The sequence below is a fragment of the Ochotona curzoniae genome, unplaced genomic scaffold, assembly GCF_017591425.1.
Source record: "Ochotona curzoniae isolate NIBS_2020 unplaced genomic scaffold, NIBS_Ocur_1.0 contig_43, whole genome shotgun sequence".
NCBI lineage: Eukaryota > Metazoa > Chordata > Mammalia > Lagomorpha > Ochotonidae > Ochotona > Ochotona curzoniae.
Window position 1 is genome coordinate 10,740,862 of NW_024466218.1, and position 19,292 is coordinate 10,760,153.

Sequence of the window (19,292 nt, forward strand, 5' to 3'; positions counted from 1 at the left end):
TTAAACCAGTGATTGGTTAAGAATCTGACAACTTGGGGCCAGTGCTTTGGTCTCCCTCTCTGCGATGATGGCACGAGGGGAAGCGCCAGGCCCCTGGGTCCAGCTGGCAGCCTCTCTGAGAACAGGCTGTTGGCCTGCGATGGTCATGCTAAAGGTGCTCACAGGAAGACCTGCCCCACACGGTGCTTTGGCTCTTTGTTCAGAAGCATTTGGTGCAGCCTCACTTCTCATAGCCATTTACCCTCTAGGAGTCTCGGGAAATCACTCAGTAAACTTTCAAATTTTAGTTTTGAATTGCTACACATTTCTATCATCAGTGGAATAATTCGTTCATGTGTTTGGCAGGCTCCTCAAGGGCTAGGAGTCCTGGATTGTGTGTTTGACTTCCAGTTCCTGGGGAACGTGACCTGTACCACCTTGAGCATCCACTTTTGTATGGAAAGAATATAATTCCTGATTCTGTCAAGCATCTGCTTGGGTTTTTCAAGGCTTGAAATGTAAGCACAGGATCACTTTGAGTCTGGGCTGATGTGAAAACAACTTGCGTAACCCACACATCATTCTGCAGATAAGGCAGGGCCAGGTGTCTTGGCCTTTATACGATCCTGTGGACTCAGACACACGAAAGTATAAAAATCTTGTGCTGTTTAGAGGCCCAGATCTACTTTGAGATCCTCTCACTTGGATATAATATAATTTTTAAAAATGTAAACTTTCTCCTGGAAATGTTTTTAGTCTCTTGGATGATGTAGGATTGGATGTTTGCACTGAATGTGAAGGAATTGGGAAGGGCAAAGGCTGAGGGACACAGCAGGAGTAGAATTCCTTTTCTGTGTTCACCATTCTCTGGCTTCGTGAAGGTTCAGACTGCCACTTCCACTTCCATGGTCAGGGAGTCCAGACCAGAGCTCTCAAGTCACAAGTCCTGGCATGCTTGGCTAGGGTCTAACAAAGCACCACTGTGGGTTAGAAGTATCCATGCTAAAATTTGGAAAGAAAGATAGGGATGAGAAAATTTCAGTCGCCATGGATGATTAACAGAATAGCTCCATTGATTCTGATGTTATGAAGTTGAAGTCAACATTGAATTCTTTTCTTGAAGATTTATATATTTTTATTGGAAAGACAGATTTACAGAGAGAAGGAGAAATAGAAAGATCTTCCATCCTCTGTTTCACTCCCCAAATAGCCATCACAGCCAGGGCCGAGCCAGTCTGAAGCCAGGAGCCAGGAGCTTACTCCAGGTCTCCCACGTGAGTGCAGAGTCCCAAGGCTTGGGGCCATCCCCTATTGCTTTCACAGGCCACCAGCAGGGAGCTGGATGGGAAATGGAGCAGCTGGGACGCGAACTGGTGTCCACAAGGCATTCTGGCACTTGAAATAGATAGGGCTAGCCAATTGAGCCATCATGTCAGGCCCTCAATATTAAATATTCATTTAAGCAGTTATCACTGTTTCAATTAGAACACATTAAAAATAACCTTGGCCTTTGTTGGTTCACCCTTTCTCTTGGTCTGTCTTCTAGTGGAGGTTTCCCACAAATGCTTTAACTTCATGGTTGCTCTACCTGCCTGGTTCTGGGGAGTGCAGTTGTGTGAGAGAAAGGGCACCCAAGGTTAGAGAGGTGAGACTAGTAACTGATTAACCAGAGGTTTTCTAAAGCTCAAGTGAGGGGCTCTTTTCATTGTTGACCTGGGCTTCTGCATGAGCAGATAGTGCCTTTACTGGCCTTTGTACTGTAAGCGGCAAGCCTGTGAAGGAGCTTAACCTTATCAGTAAAGAGTAGAGGGAAGTGTGATTCATTGACCAGGAGCAGCAAATGACCTGCTTCCTTGTTCTCGTGGATTTTTTTTTTAAAGATTTTAAAAATTATTATATGAAAGGCAGAGTTGCAGAGAGAAAGGAGGACAGATAGAGTGAGAGATCTGATCCACCTGCTGGTTCACTCCTCGATGGCTGTGATAGCTGGGATGGGCTGCGCCAGGCTGGAGCCAGGAGCTTCTTCAGGGTAGCCCACGTGGGTGGAGGAACTCTAGCACTCAGACCATCTTCCATTGCTCTCACGCCATTAGCAGGGAGTACTCTGGGAGTAGAGCAGCCAGGTCTCCAACCAGCACTCCTCTCTGATGTCAGTATTGTTGGCAGCAGCGTTACGTGCTAGGCCACAATGCTAGCACATCTCATGGATTTTTTTCACAGTTGTTCTAACACACTGACCTGGCCTCTTGTTGTAGACTACTTTCTGTTCTGTATCCGCTGACCATTTTCAACTCTTTTGACTCGCTTGATGATCTTTGTAAAACAGATGTCTTTTCTGCTTTGCACTTAGGTTTTTTGTTTGTTTGTCTGCTTATTTTTTGAATCAACCAGAGCCAGACTTCCATCTCAGTTGGTTTTGGTACTATCTTGTATAATTCTGTGCCTTGACATACGAGTCACCATCAACACATTGCCTATAATGCAAAAGATTTTCATCCCCACCAAGGAATTATCAAGAAAACTCAAATGCCTAGCCTAGTATATGAGAATTACATCCAAAAATGTCGTAATTTTTGAATTGTTCATCCTTGCAAAGATTTATAAAATGTATGCAAGTGATAAGAATTGGCTTGATTTTTTAAGCACATGGTTTTGTTTAACAAGTAAGGGAAACAGAAGTTATTAGAAAATTTTCAAAGCTTTTAATGAAGAAAAGCAGTTATAATCACATTTTGAGAGGTTGGAATGCTGACATTGTTTTAACTTTTCAGAAGCTTAGAGATGTGGGTGCCAATGGCTATTTATTATTCAGAAATAAAACCTTCATTTCATTTGCTTTGAAATACAAAGCAAACCTTATTGCTTTAATGAGACTAAATATGTAGGGTTTTGTGTAAATCCTACTAGCTGTAGATTTTGCTGCCATATCTGGTCATGTCTGAAAATATTACTCCCGTGTCTCAACAAGTCTGTTTGCTACTAAAACAAATTAGGAGCCCTTAGATATATGGCTGGTTTGGGATATAAGACGGGAAAGACAAATTGAACCTGGATTATCTTGTCATACCAGAAAAGTAAGGAAGTTTTCAAGGACTGCTAGGACCTTGTCAAAAGAACTCAGAAGCCAGCTTTCCAAAGTTCTTGAAAGCCTAAGCCATCGGATGTAAACTGCAGTGAGTTCATAAAGACCTCACTGGACATGCTTAGGGAGTATTGGGGAGCTACCACATTGTTTGAAAACTGGGGCGTGGGGGGGGGGGTCGTGGCGGGGGGGGACTATATCCTGCCTTTCTTAGAGGATCTCTACCTCCAAGGGGAATTTCCTTGTAAAATTGCGCCAGCTAACAAAGCAAGATGCCTAGTAGAGCACCAACTTGACATTTCTAATGAGTAATGGGATCCAGGCAGCTGTCAATGACCAACAGCAGGAGGAACGGAGTCATGCCAGCACCACACAACCTTCCTTTCAAACGCTGTGTGAAATTGTCTTGGGTCCTTCCCTTCCTTTTTACTGCCCCTCACCCCGTTGGAACTTGAATCAAATCAGGTCTCTAGATGGAATTACCAGTCTGCAGAAAAACAAGAGCAGATTATGTTAAACCATACAGGCGGGATGCGATGCAGCATACAACATCCAAACAGTGGAAACTGTACCAGATAACCCTGCTTCTTCAGTAAGAACAAGAGTTGCACAGAAAGGCTAGAAATAGAGAGAAAAATCTATGGATACTAAAGCACAAAGAACAAGTCAAAGAAATTATTGTGTATCAATCTTTTTTGAACCTGGATTCAGACAAACTGAAACAAAACTTTAGGACATTGTAATGCAAAGTGAGTTATATTGAGTGATTATCTTTGTTTTCAGGTGTAATGATATGCAGGAGGTGGAGACTGTAGTGTCTTTTTAAGAGACTCACACTAAAATAAGCGTAGATACAGTGATGTGATGCCTGCTATTTACTGGAAAATAATCTGGTTTAAAGGGACCCAGGGCTGGGATTGGCAGAAGGGGAGCTGATGGGAGTGTAAGTTAAACAAGATTGGTCAACTTGTGATAGATGTTTAAAACAAGAAATAAACATTGTTATTCTGTTTATCTGTTGGCATGAATTTGAAATTTTCCAAAATAAAAATTAATGTGCATCTATAATACATTTGTATTTATGTATATATTTTGCAAAATTAGGAAAACTACCACATTTCGTCCAAGTTTAAATGTTTAAAGCAGTGACCACTACACATCTGTTAAAATGGCCAGATTCCAAAGTGTTGGTATGTGCAAGTACTCATAATCAAATTACTGTGAAATAATTAAAACCAAAGATCACCCTAGTTTGCATTGTCAGAGGCCTGGTAACTTTTTAACATCACACACAGATTTACAATCAAAAGAAAGCTCAATTGTGCTATGAACTGGGAACCTCAGAACCTAAGTAACATTTGAGTCTACTTAGGGAAGGTGTAGCATGGTACTGCTTGAAAAAATACATGAAATTTAATCATATGGCAAATATGTAAAACAGAAACGCTAAAGGAGTTAGCCAGAGAAGGTTGTTGTATCCTCTACAGCTTGGCCAGTCACTCTGACCTTGACTAATGTCTTTTACTGATCTGGGTTCGTTTTTATGTTGTTGGTAAATAAGTCTTTTTGTTGTTTTCTAGTTGGGGGATGGCAGTCAACGTGTATTCTACCTCGATAACCCAAGAGACTATGAGCAGACATGACATCATTGCATGGGTTAATGACATAGTATCGTTAAACTACACAAAAGTGGAACAGCTGTGTTCAGGTAAGAGATTATCTTTTTAATATTTTCCTTACATGCTTACTCTCTTGTGGAATGTGATTTTTACTAAGCACAAGTTGCATATTTTGGATGGGAAAGATATCATTATATTTTGATAATGAAAGAGAAGAATGTAGAACATTTGGAAAGACATGGGTAAGCATCCAAGAGCACAGAGTCGCCTGGTATGTGATAACAGGCTCTGCCAAGCTCTGCAGGGCCTTCTCGTCAGATGTCCACTTGCCGTCATCCTAGTCGGCCGCCACGCTTCCTTCGTTAAACAGGTTAGATCTCATAATACCTTTCCTTTAAAAACATTAGCCTGCCCTGGGTCCTTCGGGATATGATGCAGAGTTTCCTTGTGGCGCTCTGTCCATTCTGCTGTGGCTGCCACCTACTCATCATCTTAGTTCATCCTCTGCAGCTCTCCTCTCGACCTCCACCCGCACTCCTGGGTCCTTGAAGACTTCTCCTCTGTTGTGTCCACTACTTTTTTTTTAGAACTTCTTTTGTTAAAGAGACATTTCCCCTTCTTTCTTTTTGTGATAGTTTAAAACCCAGCTTACCTGCCACCCTTTCTGTAAAGCATTCCCCGTATTCTCTGTGTTTCCAAAGCGCTGTGCCCATCCCTGTTAGAATACACATGCCGCACAGTGTTATAGGTGGTTGACTACTGCTTCCTGCAAGGTAATGCGAGTTCTTGGGAACTGGACTTGATTTTATATTTGTGGTTGAATGCCTGCAGAGGGCCTGTCTGATACAGAATGGGTCTGCAGTGATTGCATATTGAGGTCAACTTCAGTGAATAAGTGGGGCCATGTTTTTAAAATAATGTGCCATACTTAAATTCTAGTATCTGTCAAAGAAATAGTCTGGTGTTGGAAAGCAGTATTTTCTTCGTTTAAACGAGTGGGTAGGAGAGTTCCCTTTCTGCCTCTAGCTCCGATGTGAAAATGAAACAGAATAGTGGAAGCCATGACTGAGCTATATTCCTGTGTAACCCTGGGAGATGGCTGCAAAGGAGCTCTGCACTGTGGCTGCAGCAGTGGTGGCGGGCACACTGCTCCCTTTCCCACTCGATTGTACGTAAAGAGAATTTCATGCAGCGTAATCAGAATTTGGGAAACAGTAGTCACTCTGAAATCAGGTAGGATTTCTGGATTTGACCAAAATACACTAGACGACTTCATTCTAGTGCTATTATTGATGCCTGTCCCCACCTTGGTCTTTTTTGCCATGAGAAAAACAGGGTCACTAGAACCCAGAAATTCCACCCCAAGTCTCTGTGTCTAGAGCTCAAATGTGAAGTGCATGGCTTATGAGGCCAGAAATGGGCACTAATTCACCAATTCTTAGACTGTGATGATACTGCAGGTATAGGAGAGTACTTCAGGAAACTTCTTGGAAAATGAAATTAAAAGATACTCTTGGTACAATAAAAAATTGAAATGCATGCACAATTTTTTCCAAATACATTTTCCATGGAGTTGTTGAAAACCCCACTTGGATATTAGTCTACTGAAGAGGCTATAGAAGTTACTTTCAGAAACAACTCTTACTGTGTCTGACCCAACCTCAAATCTCCACTCAACTATTGCATAGTTCTTGCTGTACATAACGGAGCCCTCTGGTGTTTTTATCTTAAATTTGATGCAAAAACAAAACAAAAAAATTTCTCTGTTAATAGGATCCCTTTGTTAATGACACATGCCACATTGCTGTGGCACATTTCTGGATTTACTTTTACCCAGCACCTAATACCATTTGGAGAATAAATGAAAAGCAGTTTTCACCCACTGGTGGGTGTATGTACATGTGCATAAGGGGATTGGGTTTGATTATGGAGAGACCCGTGAAGGAAGAGGATAAAGGAAATAGCCATAGAGAAAATTGCCATGAGTCTTGAATGCCCAGGGAACCCATGAGGAGCTTTCTGTATTACGTACTTGGTAAGTTTGGGGTAACAGGTGAAAAGAGAGCCAATTAGAATTTGCTTTCATTATGGTAGTGAATTTTGATGAACAATCCATAATTTTGTTTGCATATCCTTTGCATTTTTCCTAAGGCAAGTCAAGAAAACTATTTGTGAAGGATCCTTGTACAGTTAGCTGGAAGCCTTGTTCTGTATTTAACAGCCATCTGTAGTTATGTTACTGTCAGGTGCGCTGGTTTTGATCGCTGTTGCACAGGTATCATCTCTACTGGCTACCGAAAGTTACAAGGTTGATTGGTTCAAAAGAGCAAATATATTTAAAGGTCGCTTTCTGCTCTAAAACATGTTTCTTGCCCTCCCCTGCCTGGATTCCTCTAGCCCCTGCCCCCTCCTTCCTTATTCCTTTCTCTGCTCTTTTTTTATATGTAATTTTTTTGCAGTGACATTCTTTCATTTCACTCTACAGTCACAGGCTTGACACAGCTATATGCCTTTATAATCTGGGAGCTACTAAAAAAGCAGATGTATGGGACCCTTTATCTTCTAAATCACTCCTCCAGGTTAGGGAGCCTAGAAATCCACATTTAACAAGCACAGCAAGTTTACGTCCTGTGCCCTGGAGCTCACCGTACATTTTCAAGAAGCCTCAAACCAGTAAAAGTGAAGTTAAATGATCTAAAATCTATTCTGGCTCTGATTCCCTATTTATAATTTAATCTGTGGCATATATATATATATATATATATGTACATATATATATTCAGCAATGGCATTTCGTGAGAGGAAGTTGTCTTTCTATTTATTTATTAATGAGTTTACTTCTTTATACCCTTCGTTGTCCTAGCAGACATTTAAGGTAACCTAGCACGGTGATATTAGCATAAGAACAAAAGTAAATATTGTAGGCTTAGGTGATTTATCTTCAGAATACGTATGAATCATCAGTGTTCTTGGTTGAACTTTTTTCTCTAATGTTTATTTTAATTCCTTTTAGTTTATTGTATGGGAATTTTTTCAGTGGCCTGCTCTGGAAAAAAACACGTAATGCTTCCACATGTTAGAACTGATTTGGAGGGGGTCAGGGTGCACCATCATGTTTTATTCTTTCCTAAAGACATAAATGCCAGCCCTGCCAGTTCTTCATCCTGATATTATTCCCTGTTGCACCATGTCCTGTTATTGTTTTAATTTCCAACCGAGAGATCACCCACCAGCTCAGTATCAAAACTGACATTTTTTTTTTCAGCTCATAAAGAGCTGAGTTACTACCACTTTGGTGTTCCATTTTCTTCAGAATTTTCTACCTTTCCACATGTTTATTGTAAGTCCTTCTTTTTAGGAAGGACAGGAAGAGAAGAAAAACAGTTGAGAGTATGTTGCAGGAAATTGTGGTCTTCTCTTCTGTGATTTTACCCAAGGAGCTAACCTAATGAAAATCTTCTGAACATTGTATTTGGGTTACGTAACTAGATGTTTAATTTGTCTACTTCATGAAAAGGTAACTTTTAAATTTCAAGCAAAGAATATGTTGTAAATATGAGAGAGGGATATGGCTACTTCGTGCAGTGCTGTGACAATATACCATTCACTGTATTTGTTTTGGGAATGAATAACTGTATTTCCCATAGTGAAATGGAGAGTTGAGTCACGTATCATATCAGGGATGTTTAACTGATAAGTATTTCATTATATTTTCATTCATTCACTTAATAAAATTTATAGCACTTTGAGAGAAGGGGAAAGGGGCTTTTGCTTGAATACCAGCTTAAATCAGTCTTCTGGAAGTAAAGAGGATAAATAGCACAGTGCTAAAAAAAAAAAAAAAAGGCCTTCAAACAATACTGGGCATGTGATCCTGGCGGCATTTATATCCTACATTGAAGACCCTGGGTCCCCATCTTTGCTCCCTTTTCCTTCTCCTCTTCCCTCCCTGCAGCTCCCCAGCCATAGTGGACCAGGCCTCTTGCGGAGCCTGTTCTGACTCCACTCTTCTGTGTTCAGATTGTCTTCCCTCGACTCAGTCTAAGAAGCAGTCATTGGGATTGGTGCTGGGTCACCATCAGCTCCTGGCCGGCTGAGCAGCCGGCTGTGACTGTTCCACCTCTCACAAGGCTAGTGCAGCCTGCCCTTCTCTCCCCATCTTCCTTCCCAAACATCTGCCTTACTTAGGACAATACCAGGATACAGTCCACATCTGCCGTGGTCACTGCCCTTACTGCCACTAAACCCTGTACTGTCACATCACTGGTTGACAGATCAGTTGTGGCCCTGAAACTTTTACTAGTTTAACAAGGTATCATTTGAATCATGTGAAAGTTGGATATTTTCTTGACTGGCTTTTAAAAAGTGATCAGGATTTGATTCTGTTTCTGTTTCAATATGTAGTTTCAAGCTTTGTCTGGGTCCAGTTTCTGGTATTTTCTTCCTCTGGGAATGGTTCTGCAGTTGCACTTACCGTTCTGGGTACATGACGGCTGTGGAAGGGTCTCGGGTTAGCAGGATGATCTGGGATTCTCACAGGTGTGGCCGTCTGATGTGCAGAGGCCTCTGGGATGGTTCCTCCCAGCTTTGGCTTGATGGCAGTTCTTCCTGAGCCCAACAGTGCTTTTTGTGACCATTTTTGGCTGCGGATCTGCTCCTGTTAAATAGGTCGATCCCAGCCTGTGTGGTGTCCCTGTGCCTCCTCCCAGAGACCTCTGTCGGGAGGACAGGCTGGTGATGAAATCAGCTCAGGGTCTAAATTTAGTAAGGCTTCTCTTGTTGACTCACTGGTATTGAAACCAAGTAAGGATATTCCATTGGTGTCTGTAAGCTCCAAAGTATCCCTAGCCTTATAGAATTATAGACTGTTGTTTTCTGTAGGAAAATTGAGTCATCTCAATTTATGTTACTATTGTTAGGTAATTGTACCATCCTGGAGTATTATTCATTCATGTGAAGCATTATGTAAGGGTTCTTGTTTGGTTGGTTTTGCTGATAATCCTTCTCTCTAATTTTATTTGACTTAAGTAGATTTTAAAATCATTTGACTTGGGCTCAGCCTACCAACGGATTGGGAAAGAAGGGCGACAAAAGTGTTTCGGGTAAGGAAGGAACAGGTGCAGTCCCAGATCAATTGCTATTGAGAGTAAGATACTCCAATATCTCCAGTAGTAGATACTGCACTAGTTCCAAGGGAGTCTGTTTTTTTAGTAGAATAGAAAATATGACAGACTTTTTGCCCTTCGAAATTTGTTTATTGACTGACATAAATGTAGAGCATTGCTACTGAAGGTAACATAAACAGTTACTGTTTTTGTTGGAGATTTTTGTTTGTTTGCTCTGACTTTTGGAGTTATAAATGCCATGGAGGTGGGAAGGAAGTATGTGTGCTTTCACCCCCGTGTGCTGCCCCATATTCTTCCATAAATGGATGATAGATTTTGCCAGAGTCAGCCCCATCTTCACCTACCTAATTTCTATATTTATTTGTGATTATCAGTTTAATATCATTAAGAGACCTTCTCCGGGGTAAGCCGTGGGGACTGGAGAGTAAACAAGACGTGGGTACCATCCTCATGTGTCTCCAAGAACTCAATACAACAGGGTCCTGTGCGTCAGAAGACTAGAGACCACCCTGGGGAGCGCTGTTTCCACACAATGCATAGGAGAGGGAGCACACAGCAGGGTGGAGGGAGGGAGTCAGATTCTCTGGGAGTGGCGGGTGCTGCTGGATGTCTTAGCATGGCCCCGGTGTGGGAAACACCTCCGAAGTGCCCTCTCCCCTCTTGAGACAGGGTAACTGCTCTGTAGAAGGACATGTGGGGTGCTCACGTCACCTCCGACACACGCTGCAAGCCAGGGTAGCTGTTGTCTGGTGACATGGGAATTCGGGTTAGCAACAGGCGTGTGCTTTATTAGGTTCAGCTTCAGATACATGAAGCATGCTGTTTTCTCTGTGAGAAATAGGCAGAATTTTCCTGATGATCTCATCGTGGGGGTATGTGAGAATTAGCTTTACTCTGCTTGTTTGAAGCAACTCTGTACACATGTGGGATATTCACGGGAAGCCATAGACTCGCTGGCTGCTTTGGGAGGAATGCGACAGATATTTTTAAATTCCGTGAAGAAGTCAGATTTCAGCGATGACTGCTCCGATCTCTAAGTGATGGGTGTTATGCAATTTCATTTGCATTTTTCACAGAAAGAGAATGGCATTTTGTTCTTGGCAGTTACTCCTGGCTAGTGATAAACACCATACATGAGGGAAACTTAAAAAAAAAAAGCAATAGCAGCTAGGGAAATTTGATCACCTGGACTGTAATTATTTTATTGAAGCATGACGGTATATATACTGAATGAAAAGTCAAGGAACATGTAATCACTAGGAACTTAATATAGAATCTAAAGAGGAACAAAGCGGATCAGTGACGTATTAGTAGAAACTTAAGCTAATAATGATTGCCTTTGTGATTTTTTTAAAGATCACACACACTCAAACACACAATTAACTTTAGGAATTTGAACAAAGCAGTGCCCTTCGTTGCATCATACGCTTTGATCTCTCTCTGTTGTCTCTGGGAAAATTCCCAGATGTCACAGATGAGTGCAATCCACAGAGTTCTGACAGCGTATCCCTAATTCACAGGCCCCGCTGCGGCTGCTGTAGTAAGAATCTGTGTTGTGTTTCACCCAGGGAATGGGTGTGTGATTGTCAACCTAGAGAGAACACATGGGATATTCAGGAAAACAAAGGTACAATTGCTAACTTCTTTGGGGAAAATGCTACAGTATATCATGGGATGGGCCCTCAGGAGAGCAGAGTGTGTTCGGGGGACCCCTATGAACACCAATTGTCCTGGTGAGTATCATTGAACCTCAGAAGTCCCCCAAAATTATGGACAGACTCCACTGACCCCAGTAGAGGCATTGAGAAGCTTTGTTGGAGTTCAAAGTCATGATAGATCTTAACGGCTTATTTGCAGTTCATATTTCTGATTACAGACAGCTTTAGAACCCGATCCGTCTTTTTTTTTTTTTTTTTGGTAATATGTTGTTGATCTTTAAAGCACATGATAGTGTGTCTATTTTGAAATCATTCCTCAAGATATATAAAAACCAAAATCTCAACTGGAAAACTTTGTAGGCTCCAACACATTGAAAGTTATTTTGCTTTTTTTTTTTTCAAGACATCAGTTACTTTATATGGTGGATGTGTTGCATATCAGGTATTTTGTATTCATGTTGTTCTGTGTCTTTCCCTTTACTCCCTTTTGGTTTAAAACATCTGAAGATTTTAACAGGAAGAGTGTGAATTTGGGGGAAACAGTCATTTCCCTTTGTAAATGAATTTGTGGTTACTTAAGCATCTCTAGTGTTTATCTGAGGAAGGACTGTGGAACTGGGGAACCTCTCACATGTTTTTCAACAGATAAGCCGCCGGATCTCCAGACTGTGTCCGTACCCTTTCTTTGCTGTAAGAATCCAGAGATCATGTTCCTGGTCCTCTGACTCTAAGACATGCGTTCGCAAGATGCAGGGTCTCATATCTGTCCCCTTCAGGCCCCTGCCTTTTTGTAACTTTCATTGTTTTAGCCAGGTCCATCATACATTGCCTTCTATCTTAGGAGCGTGATGTCATAATCTCTTACCCTTTTAGTGTGCTTTTAATGTGGATTATTCTAATTCTGATAACAACTCCGTAAGAAAGAAGAACAGGAATTCTAATCCCTGTTCTATGTAAGGGAGGACAAGGTGACTGACAGTAGGTGGAGCGTGAGCTTTCTTGGGTTGAGAGTGTGTTCTGTTGTTGAAAAATGGCAGCTGTGCATGCAGTGGGGGCTCACTGTGTGGCTGCTCTTGGTGGCTAGCTCTCTGAGTCTTCCCAAATCTTTTTTTCAGGTGTCCATTAAACATCCACTCTAGGATCAGAGTAGACAGAAAAGGAGCCCCTTTTCCCACTCTGCATTCTAGTTGAAGAAATGATGCATGTCGGGGTATTTTACCATCAGCAACAGTATTCCCAACGACATCCTTACTAAGAACTCTTTTACCAAAGATAGATACCAGGAGAAGCACACAGGCATTTGGTCCCAGGCTCATAAAATTCTTCCTTGCTCTGCCTCCAGAAAGAGATGGGCTGAGAAATACCTCTATTTCTTTTTCCATGTTCTTCTTGTTCCTCTCTGGCTGCATCCTGTTTCCTTCCCATTCCAGACCGGTGGAGACGACTCTAAGATCTTACTGCTGGTCTTGGAGATTTTCAGCTGCCTTGAGTAATTCCTGACCACAGAGCCAGCAGCTAGGACGGATTCACATGTGCCCCTGAAGGCATTGCCCAGCATGTGAGCCCCACACGTGTGAACCCAGGCTTGCTCTACAAGCCTTTTCCTGAGAAGACTGCACATCCTCATGTTCTTTCTGTCCCATAATGAAAGATAAAACATCATCTAGGATTGTCATTGATACCAAGGTGTCATTGTTTCCCATAGACTTAATTCAGGTCCATAACCCTGTATTGCAGTAACTTTTAAGAGGCTTCCTCAGAGCTTCCAGAGCTCTCCGTTGCTATGAGGACGTGATGTTTTCTGAGTTTTACATTAGGGGACCTGATAATATCAGCAACATTTAAGAACATCACCCATTCTCATCTAGCTCTATTCCTGTGTATTTGTTTCCAAGCTCCTTTCTAGGCTGCAGTTCCCAAAACATTTCCATCCGGAAATTCTGGAACTGTCAGCAGATAGGATATTAGACACTGCACATGCACAGTAGAAAGATAAATTGGACAGCATCCCGAGTCTGAAGGTGCTACTCACCAACCTGCCAGGAAGGAGAGAACTAAATTAAATACAAGCCAAACCACGCGGAGATCCCATCGCCAGCGTAGCAAACAGCACTGGGAGATGTCATGTGCTGAGCACCAGGAGTTTCTATTGAAGGAGATTGTCGGCAGAAAAAAATTAATAAAAATAAAGGCAGGGGATAGGTGAGGGTTTCAGGTATGTGCGTGCATACGCCACCTGCCACACACTCCATGCAGGAGTCGTAATTAATGCTTCGACTAATAAGTTGAAATAATTTGTGTAGGAGATTATTGTACTTTCTGTAGGATATTATTATTATTATGAGACTGTCCAGTTTCTACAAAAATTGGAAATAAGCTGTTCAAAGAACAGAAAGATTTTCCTCTAAAAAACCTTTTTGTCTTGCCCATGTTTGGGTTATTGGCCAAACAGCTGTGCAAAATTAGTGGGTATCAATAAATATTTATAAGGTTGAACTGAAGTGAAATGCTATTCAGACTAGATTCTTTTTTTCAGATTTGTTTATTTTTATTACAAAGTCAGATATACAGAGAGGAGGAGAGACAGAGAGGAAGATCTTCCGTCCGATGATTCACTCCTCAAGTGAGCGCAACGGCCAATGCTATGCCATTCCAAAGCCAGGATCCAGGAACCTCCTCCGGGTATCCCACACAGGTGCAGGGTCCCAAAGCTTTGGGCCGTTCTCGACTGCTTTCCCAGGCCACAAGCAGGGAGCTGGAAGGGAAATGGAGCTGCCGGGATTAGAACCGGTACTCATATGGGATCCCGGCGCATTCAAGGCGAGGACTTTTAGCCACTAGGCCACGTCACCAGGCCCCAGACTAGATTCTTAACATGGATAGAATTCAGTCGATAAAGAGGAAGGTGATGGTTTTGAGTAAATGGATTGTTTTGATATCAGTATATATATATTTTTTATTCTTGCCCTCAGGAGGTGCCCACAGTGTATCAGATGACGGGCTAGAATCTGAGGTTTTAGCAATATCCAAAAATAGAGGCGGGAGAGGGAAGGGGGAGGGATCAATAAATCATACCCAGTTAGGACCTATTCCTTTGCTCTCTGGGTTCTTTTTATGTTTTTTTTTAAAGATTTATTTATTTTTATTGCAAAGTTAGATATACAGAGAGGAGGAAAGAAAGGGGAAGATCTTCTTTTTATCCACTGATTCACTCCCCAAGGAGCCACAACGGCTGGAGCTGCGCCAATCTGAAGCTCCAGGAGCCTGGAGCTTTGTTTGGGTCTCCCACGCAGGTACAGGGTCTCAAGGCTTTGGGCCGTCCTCAACTGCTTTCCCAGGCCTCAAGCAGGGAGCAGGATGGGAAGCATGGCCGCTGGGATTAGAACTGGCACCCATATAGTATTCTGGTATGTGCAAGAAGAGGACTTTAACCACTAGGCTATCGCTCCAAGCCCCTCTCAGACTTCTTAATATTACTATCTAGAGTAACCCATTAGTACCTGCTTTTCAGCTAATCCAAATACAAACCTGACGTAGGACATGGTGCGTGAGCAAATTCGGCATCTAGCCTGTTTCACTATTGGATGGTTAATAACAGTATCAGGCAGTGTGAACTTGGGAATATTTGAATTATTATGAGACTGTCCAGTTCCTACACAAGAAAATCAAGCCAGGTATCCCCCCCCCTTCCCCCCACCCCTCACAAGTCGTTTGCTCTTCAGAAACAGAATTTTTTTTTTTTTAAGTTTACCCCCTCCCCCGAATATCTTTAAATGTTTCAGACACACAGGCAGTATAAAAAAGGGAGTGTCAAAACTCACGGCCAGGTGTGGGCGTGTCGGAAACACACAGCTGAGAACAGAATAATTGAATTTCTTGGCAACTCTTAAAATAAGTGTGGCCCTGCAGAGGGGGCATTCTCTCCCGAAACCATGACATCATTCTGACAGATCGCAAGTCACTTCTCCGTATGTGCCCTTCCCTTCCAGGCCTGCGTTCCTGCCCAGCTGCGAACACTCCAGCTTTTTTTTTTTTTTTTAAGATTTATTTATTTATTTATTGGAAAGTCAGATATAGAGAGAGGAGGAGACACAGAGAGGAAGATCTTCCATCCGATGATTCACTGCCCAAGTGAGCGTAACGGCCAATGCTATGCCATTCCAAAGCCAGGATCCAGGAACTTCCTCTGGGTCTCCCACGCAGGTGCAGGGTCCCAAAGCTTTGGGCCGTCCTCGACTGCTTTCCCAGGCCACAAGCAGGGAGCTGGAAGGGAAGTGGGGCTGGCGGGATAGAACCGGTGCCCATATGGGATCCTGGGGCTTTCAAGGTGAGGACTTTAGCCGCTAGGCCACGTCGCCGGGCCCAACACCCCGCCTTTCATGGCTCTCTGCTTGACAGCGACAAGTGCAGTGATGTGGCATCCGTGCAGCACAGCTTCCTGCAGGTTCCGTTAACTTTCCCCTCAAGGACACTCTTCCTCTGCCTTCATTTCTTCTACGTGACATTTGTATGGCAGTTCAGCGAAGAACTTTAAAACGCTAAGCAAGGAGCCAGATTTTTAAGGAAAGTATATGTGTGTGTGAACTTGAAAGACAGACAAGCGTGCTAAAATATCCTACCTCCCCCCCCCCCCCCCCCCCCGCCGAATCGCACGGGAATTCTTGACTGCTGCTTTCCTTTCTTCTTTCTCTCTAATTATTTTTGTTCTTTTATTCTTACCACTGCCATGTGATTGGATCCCTGAATTCCTCGGAAACCATAGTGTCCTGGAATTAACCTGAAAGATCAAAGACCAGCATTCCAGAACAATATTGTCATGTTTTACGGCGTCATGATGTTGTGTGTGGACTTGTATGTTCCTCCTTAATGGAGCAGAGGTCGAGGGGACGGCTTCTGGTGCCCCTCCCTCCGTTTGCGCTTTCTCTGGCCACCAGGCATCTGCTCAGGCAGCTGTGGGGGGCAGGGCAGTGAGGACCATGTGAGGATGCTATTGGGATGAGTGAGAGACGATGGACTGGACTGAGAACCCAAAGGAAAGAGCTCTCCTCTGCAAGCCTTGGGAAGAATGAAATTGGCTTATATCTCAGAAAGGACCCTGGAGTTCCCAGTCCCAGATTCAGTGACCTCCATGGGGAGAAAAAAAAAAGGGCTTGCATGGAATCCTGTAGGCTTGTGTTGACAAACAGCTGCTTCATCATATACCGTACCTGGCATTCATATAATAACCTGGCATATGCCAACTGATGGTAAAATTATGTGGGCAATGATTCAATAGAAACTCAAGTCTCACTTTTATTTGTTTATTTTTAATTGATTGAAACTCAGAGTTACAAAGAGAGGGAGACAGAGAGAGATCTCCTGTCTGTTGGTTCACTCCCCAGATGACCACAATGGCTGGGGCTGGGCTGCTCTGAAGCCAGGAGGAGCTTCTTCCAAGTCCCCAGTTCTCCCACAGTGAATGCAGGGCCCAAGCAGGTGGCCCATTTTCTCAGGCCATCCGTGGGGAGCTGGTTTAGAAGTGGAGCATCTGGGACTCAAACTGGCACCCATATGGGATGCTGGCATTGCCAGTAGCAGCTTTACCCACTCCACTACATGCCAGATCCTAATTCTCATTCTTAATTTGGCCTAAATATAGGTATGTCCTGAAAATTAGATCTTTAAAAAAAAAAATGGCAGTTTAGACCCTCTTCTGAAGGACTCTTGTGCACTAAATGGGCATGGGTTGCCCCCAGCTACCGGATTAAGCCGAGCTGCTGCTTTTCTGGCTTTTAAAGACTTGGGCAGTCTGGGTGTGGTCCATTTTCCAGCATGTGCTCTCAGCACTCCCCTACCTGCAGCCTATACTTCTCCAAACCACCTCGCTAAGTCTATGCTCAAATGTCCTGACTTTGTCATCTCAAATGGCACCTGCCCCTTTGTCATCTCAAATGTGCTTGGTGATCACCTTCAATAAGACATGAGCATTGTGTCTTCAATGTTCAGAGCTTGACAAAGTCCTGGAGTCCCTGAGCTCTTACTCTAAGCCTGCAGTATTGGGAATTAAGCTCCATGAGGACTGAATATTCTCGTATGAGTTTGATTTGACTTTAACCATTTGATAATGGATATTCTATACTTGGATTTTTGTTGAGTGAACTGAACTTGGTTTTACATGCCTTATAGTTTTGAACTTAGCATTGATTTGTGTATTTTTTGGCTTTTCCAGATCTTTCTCTGGTCTCTACCAACTATATTATTTGGTTTTATAAGATCAAACTATTCCAGGTCCAACATGGTACCTCGTGGCTAAATCCTCACTTTGTGACCACCAGGATACTTATATAGGCACCAGTTCATGTCCCAGCTGCTCTACTTCCCATCCAGCTCCTTCATTATGGCCCGGGAAAGCAGCAGAGGATGGCCCATAGCCTTGGGACCCTGCAGATGCATGGGAGACCCAGAAGTTGTGGCTCCTGGCTTCAGATCAGCTCAGCTCTGGTCATTGCAGCCAATAAAAATAAATAAATCTTTAAAAACTATTTCTCAGAGAAATAAAATTTAGCAACCAATTGTACTATAGGGTGACCACAGTTAATAAAACAGTATATATTTTTAATTGGTTAAAAAATATGTTATACATATGCTTGCCATAATAAATTGGTGAGATGATGGATTTGTAATTAGCTTGATTGACTCTTTCTACAATGTGTATACATAAATCAAAACATGACATTCTATCCTATATGTAATTATTGTTTGTCAACTACAAAATGAGGCAGGTATTTGGCCCAGCAGTTGTGCTGTGCGTGTCCTGGGTTTGATTTCTGTCTGCAGTGCCCTGACAATGCACACATGCGCTGGGGCTCGGTGATAATGGCTCAGGAACTTAGGCCGCTGCCACCTCCTTAACAGACCTGAGCTCGGTTCCTGGCTCTGGCCCCTGGCTGTTGGCAGCTGTTTGAGAAGTGAACCAGTCGGTGCAGGAAGTGCTGACTGTGTGTGTGTTGTCTGTCTCCTTCTTTCTCAGTCTTTGGGCCTTCAGAAAAATTTGTTTTAAAAACTTGATTTTCAAACGTAAGAACCCATTCCTCAGTGTTTTTTGGTCTGTTGGATTTTCATTAATAAAATGCCACCTGTCAGTGCCACCTATGGTTGGGCATTCCTTTAGAGGTAGCCTGGCACCACAGAAAGTAGAAACTATCGTGTCTTTTAAGCCTCACACCTCTTTTTCAGGGTGCTCTCCATTTCAGCGCTGCTGTTTTAATGCTCTTCCTTATATTTCAGTACTTCATTTTAAGAAACATTTTTCTACCATGAAAATAAGAGATGCAAACACATGTGTGAGAATGCACAGTTGCTCAGATAGAGAAGCTTGTGAGCCCTGATGTTATGGCTTTCTGGAACTTTGTTTCCATGACCCTACTAAGAAAATGGACTCCTGTTCCATGCCTTTCATGTGTACCTGTCTAGCTTGTTATTCATGCTTTTCGTGACTGCTCTCCCGCTCCATGTGGAATGCGACATTCTGCCTTGAGCTCTGTTCTCGGCCTTTGGCCTCTGAGACATGTCATTGCCAGTGTCAGCGTCAGGCTTCCTGAAGCCAGTGACATTCGGTGGCATACCTCTCGTATCTCCCTAGTTCTTGACCCCTGAGTAAAAGCCAACCTGATTCCCTGAACCAGGATGTGTGAGGCAGCCTGCTGAGGGAGGCATGCATGAGTGTAACCCCCAAGGAGAGAGTACTGTGTTAAAACTGAAAGTGAAACCAGGCACTCAGTACTGGACTGCTGATGAGCGGGTCAGAGAGGTCCCAACAAGGCAGAATCCTTCACCTGCCGGTTCTGTT

The 19,292-nt window shown here is 43.0% G+C and overlaps 1 protein-coding gene across 3 annotated transcripts in view; it reads left to right on the plus strand.

Moving 5' to 3' along the window:
- MAPRE2 (microtubule associated protein RP/EB family member 2) overlaps positions 1-19,292 on the plus strand; it is a 152,994-nt gene that overhangs the window by 77,250 nt on the left and 56,452 nt on the right. For 2 of the 3 annotated variants that reach the window (XM_040984882.1, XM_040984881.1), the window contains one exon: positions 4,642-4,769. The exons of the other annotated variant lie outside the window; for it this stretch is intronic. In XM_040984882.1, coding sequence (XP_040840816.1) covers positions 4,642-4,769 — 128 coding nt within the window. The remainder of the gene's footprint in view (positions 1-4,641; positions 4,770-19,292) is intronic. 3 annotated transcript variants of the gene reach the window in all.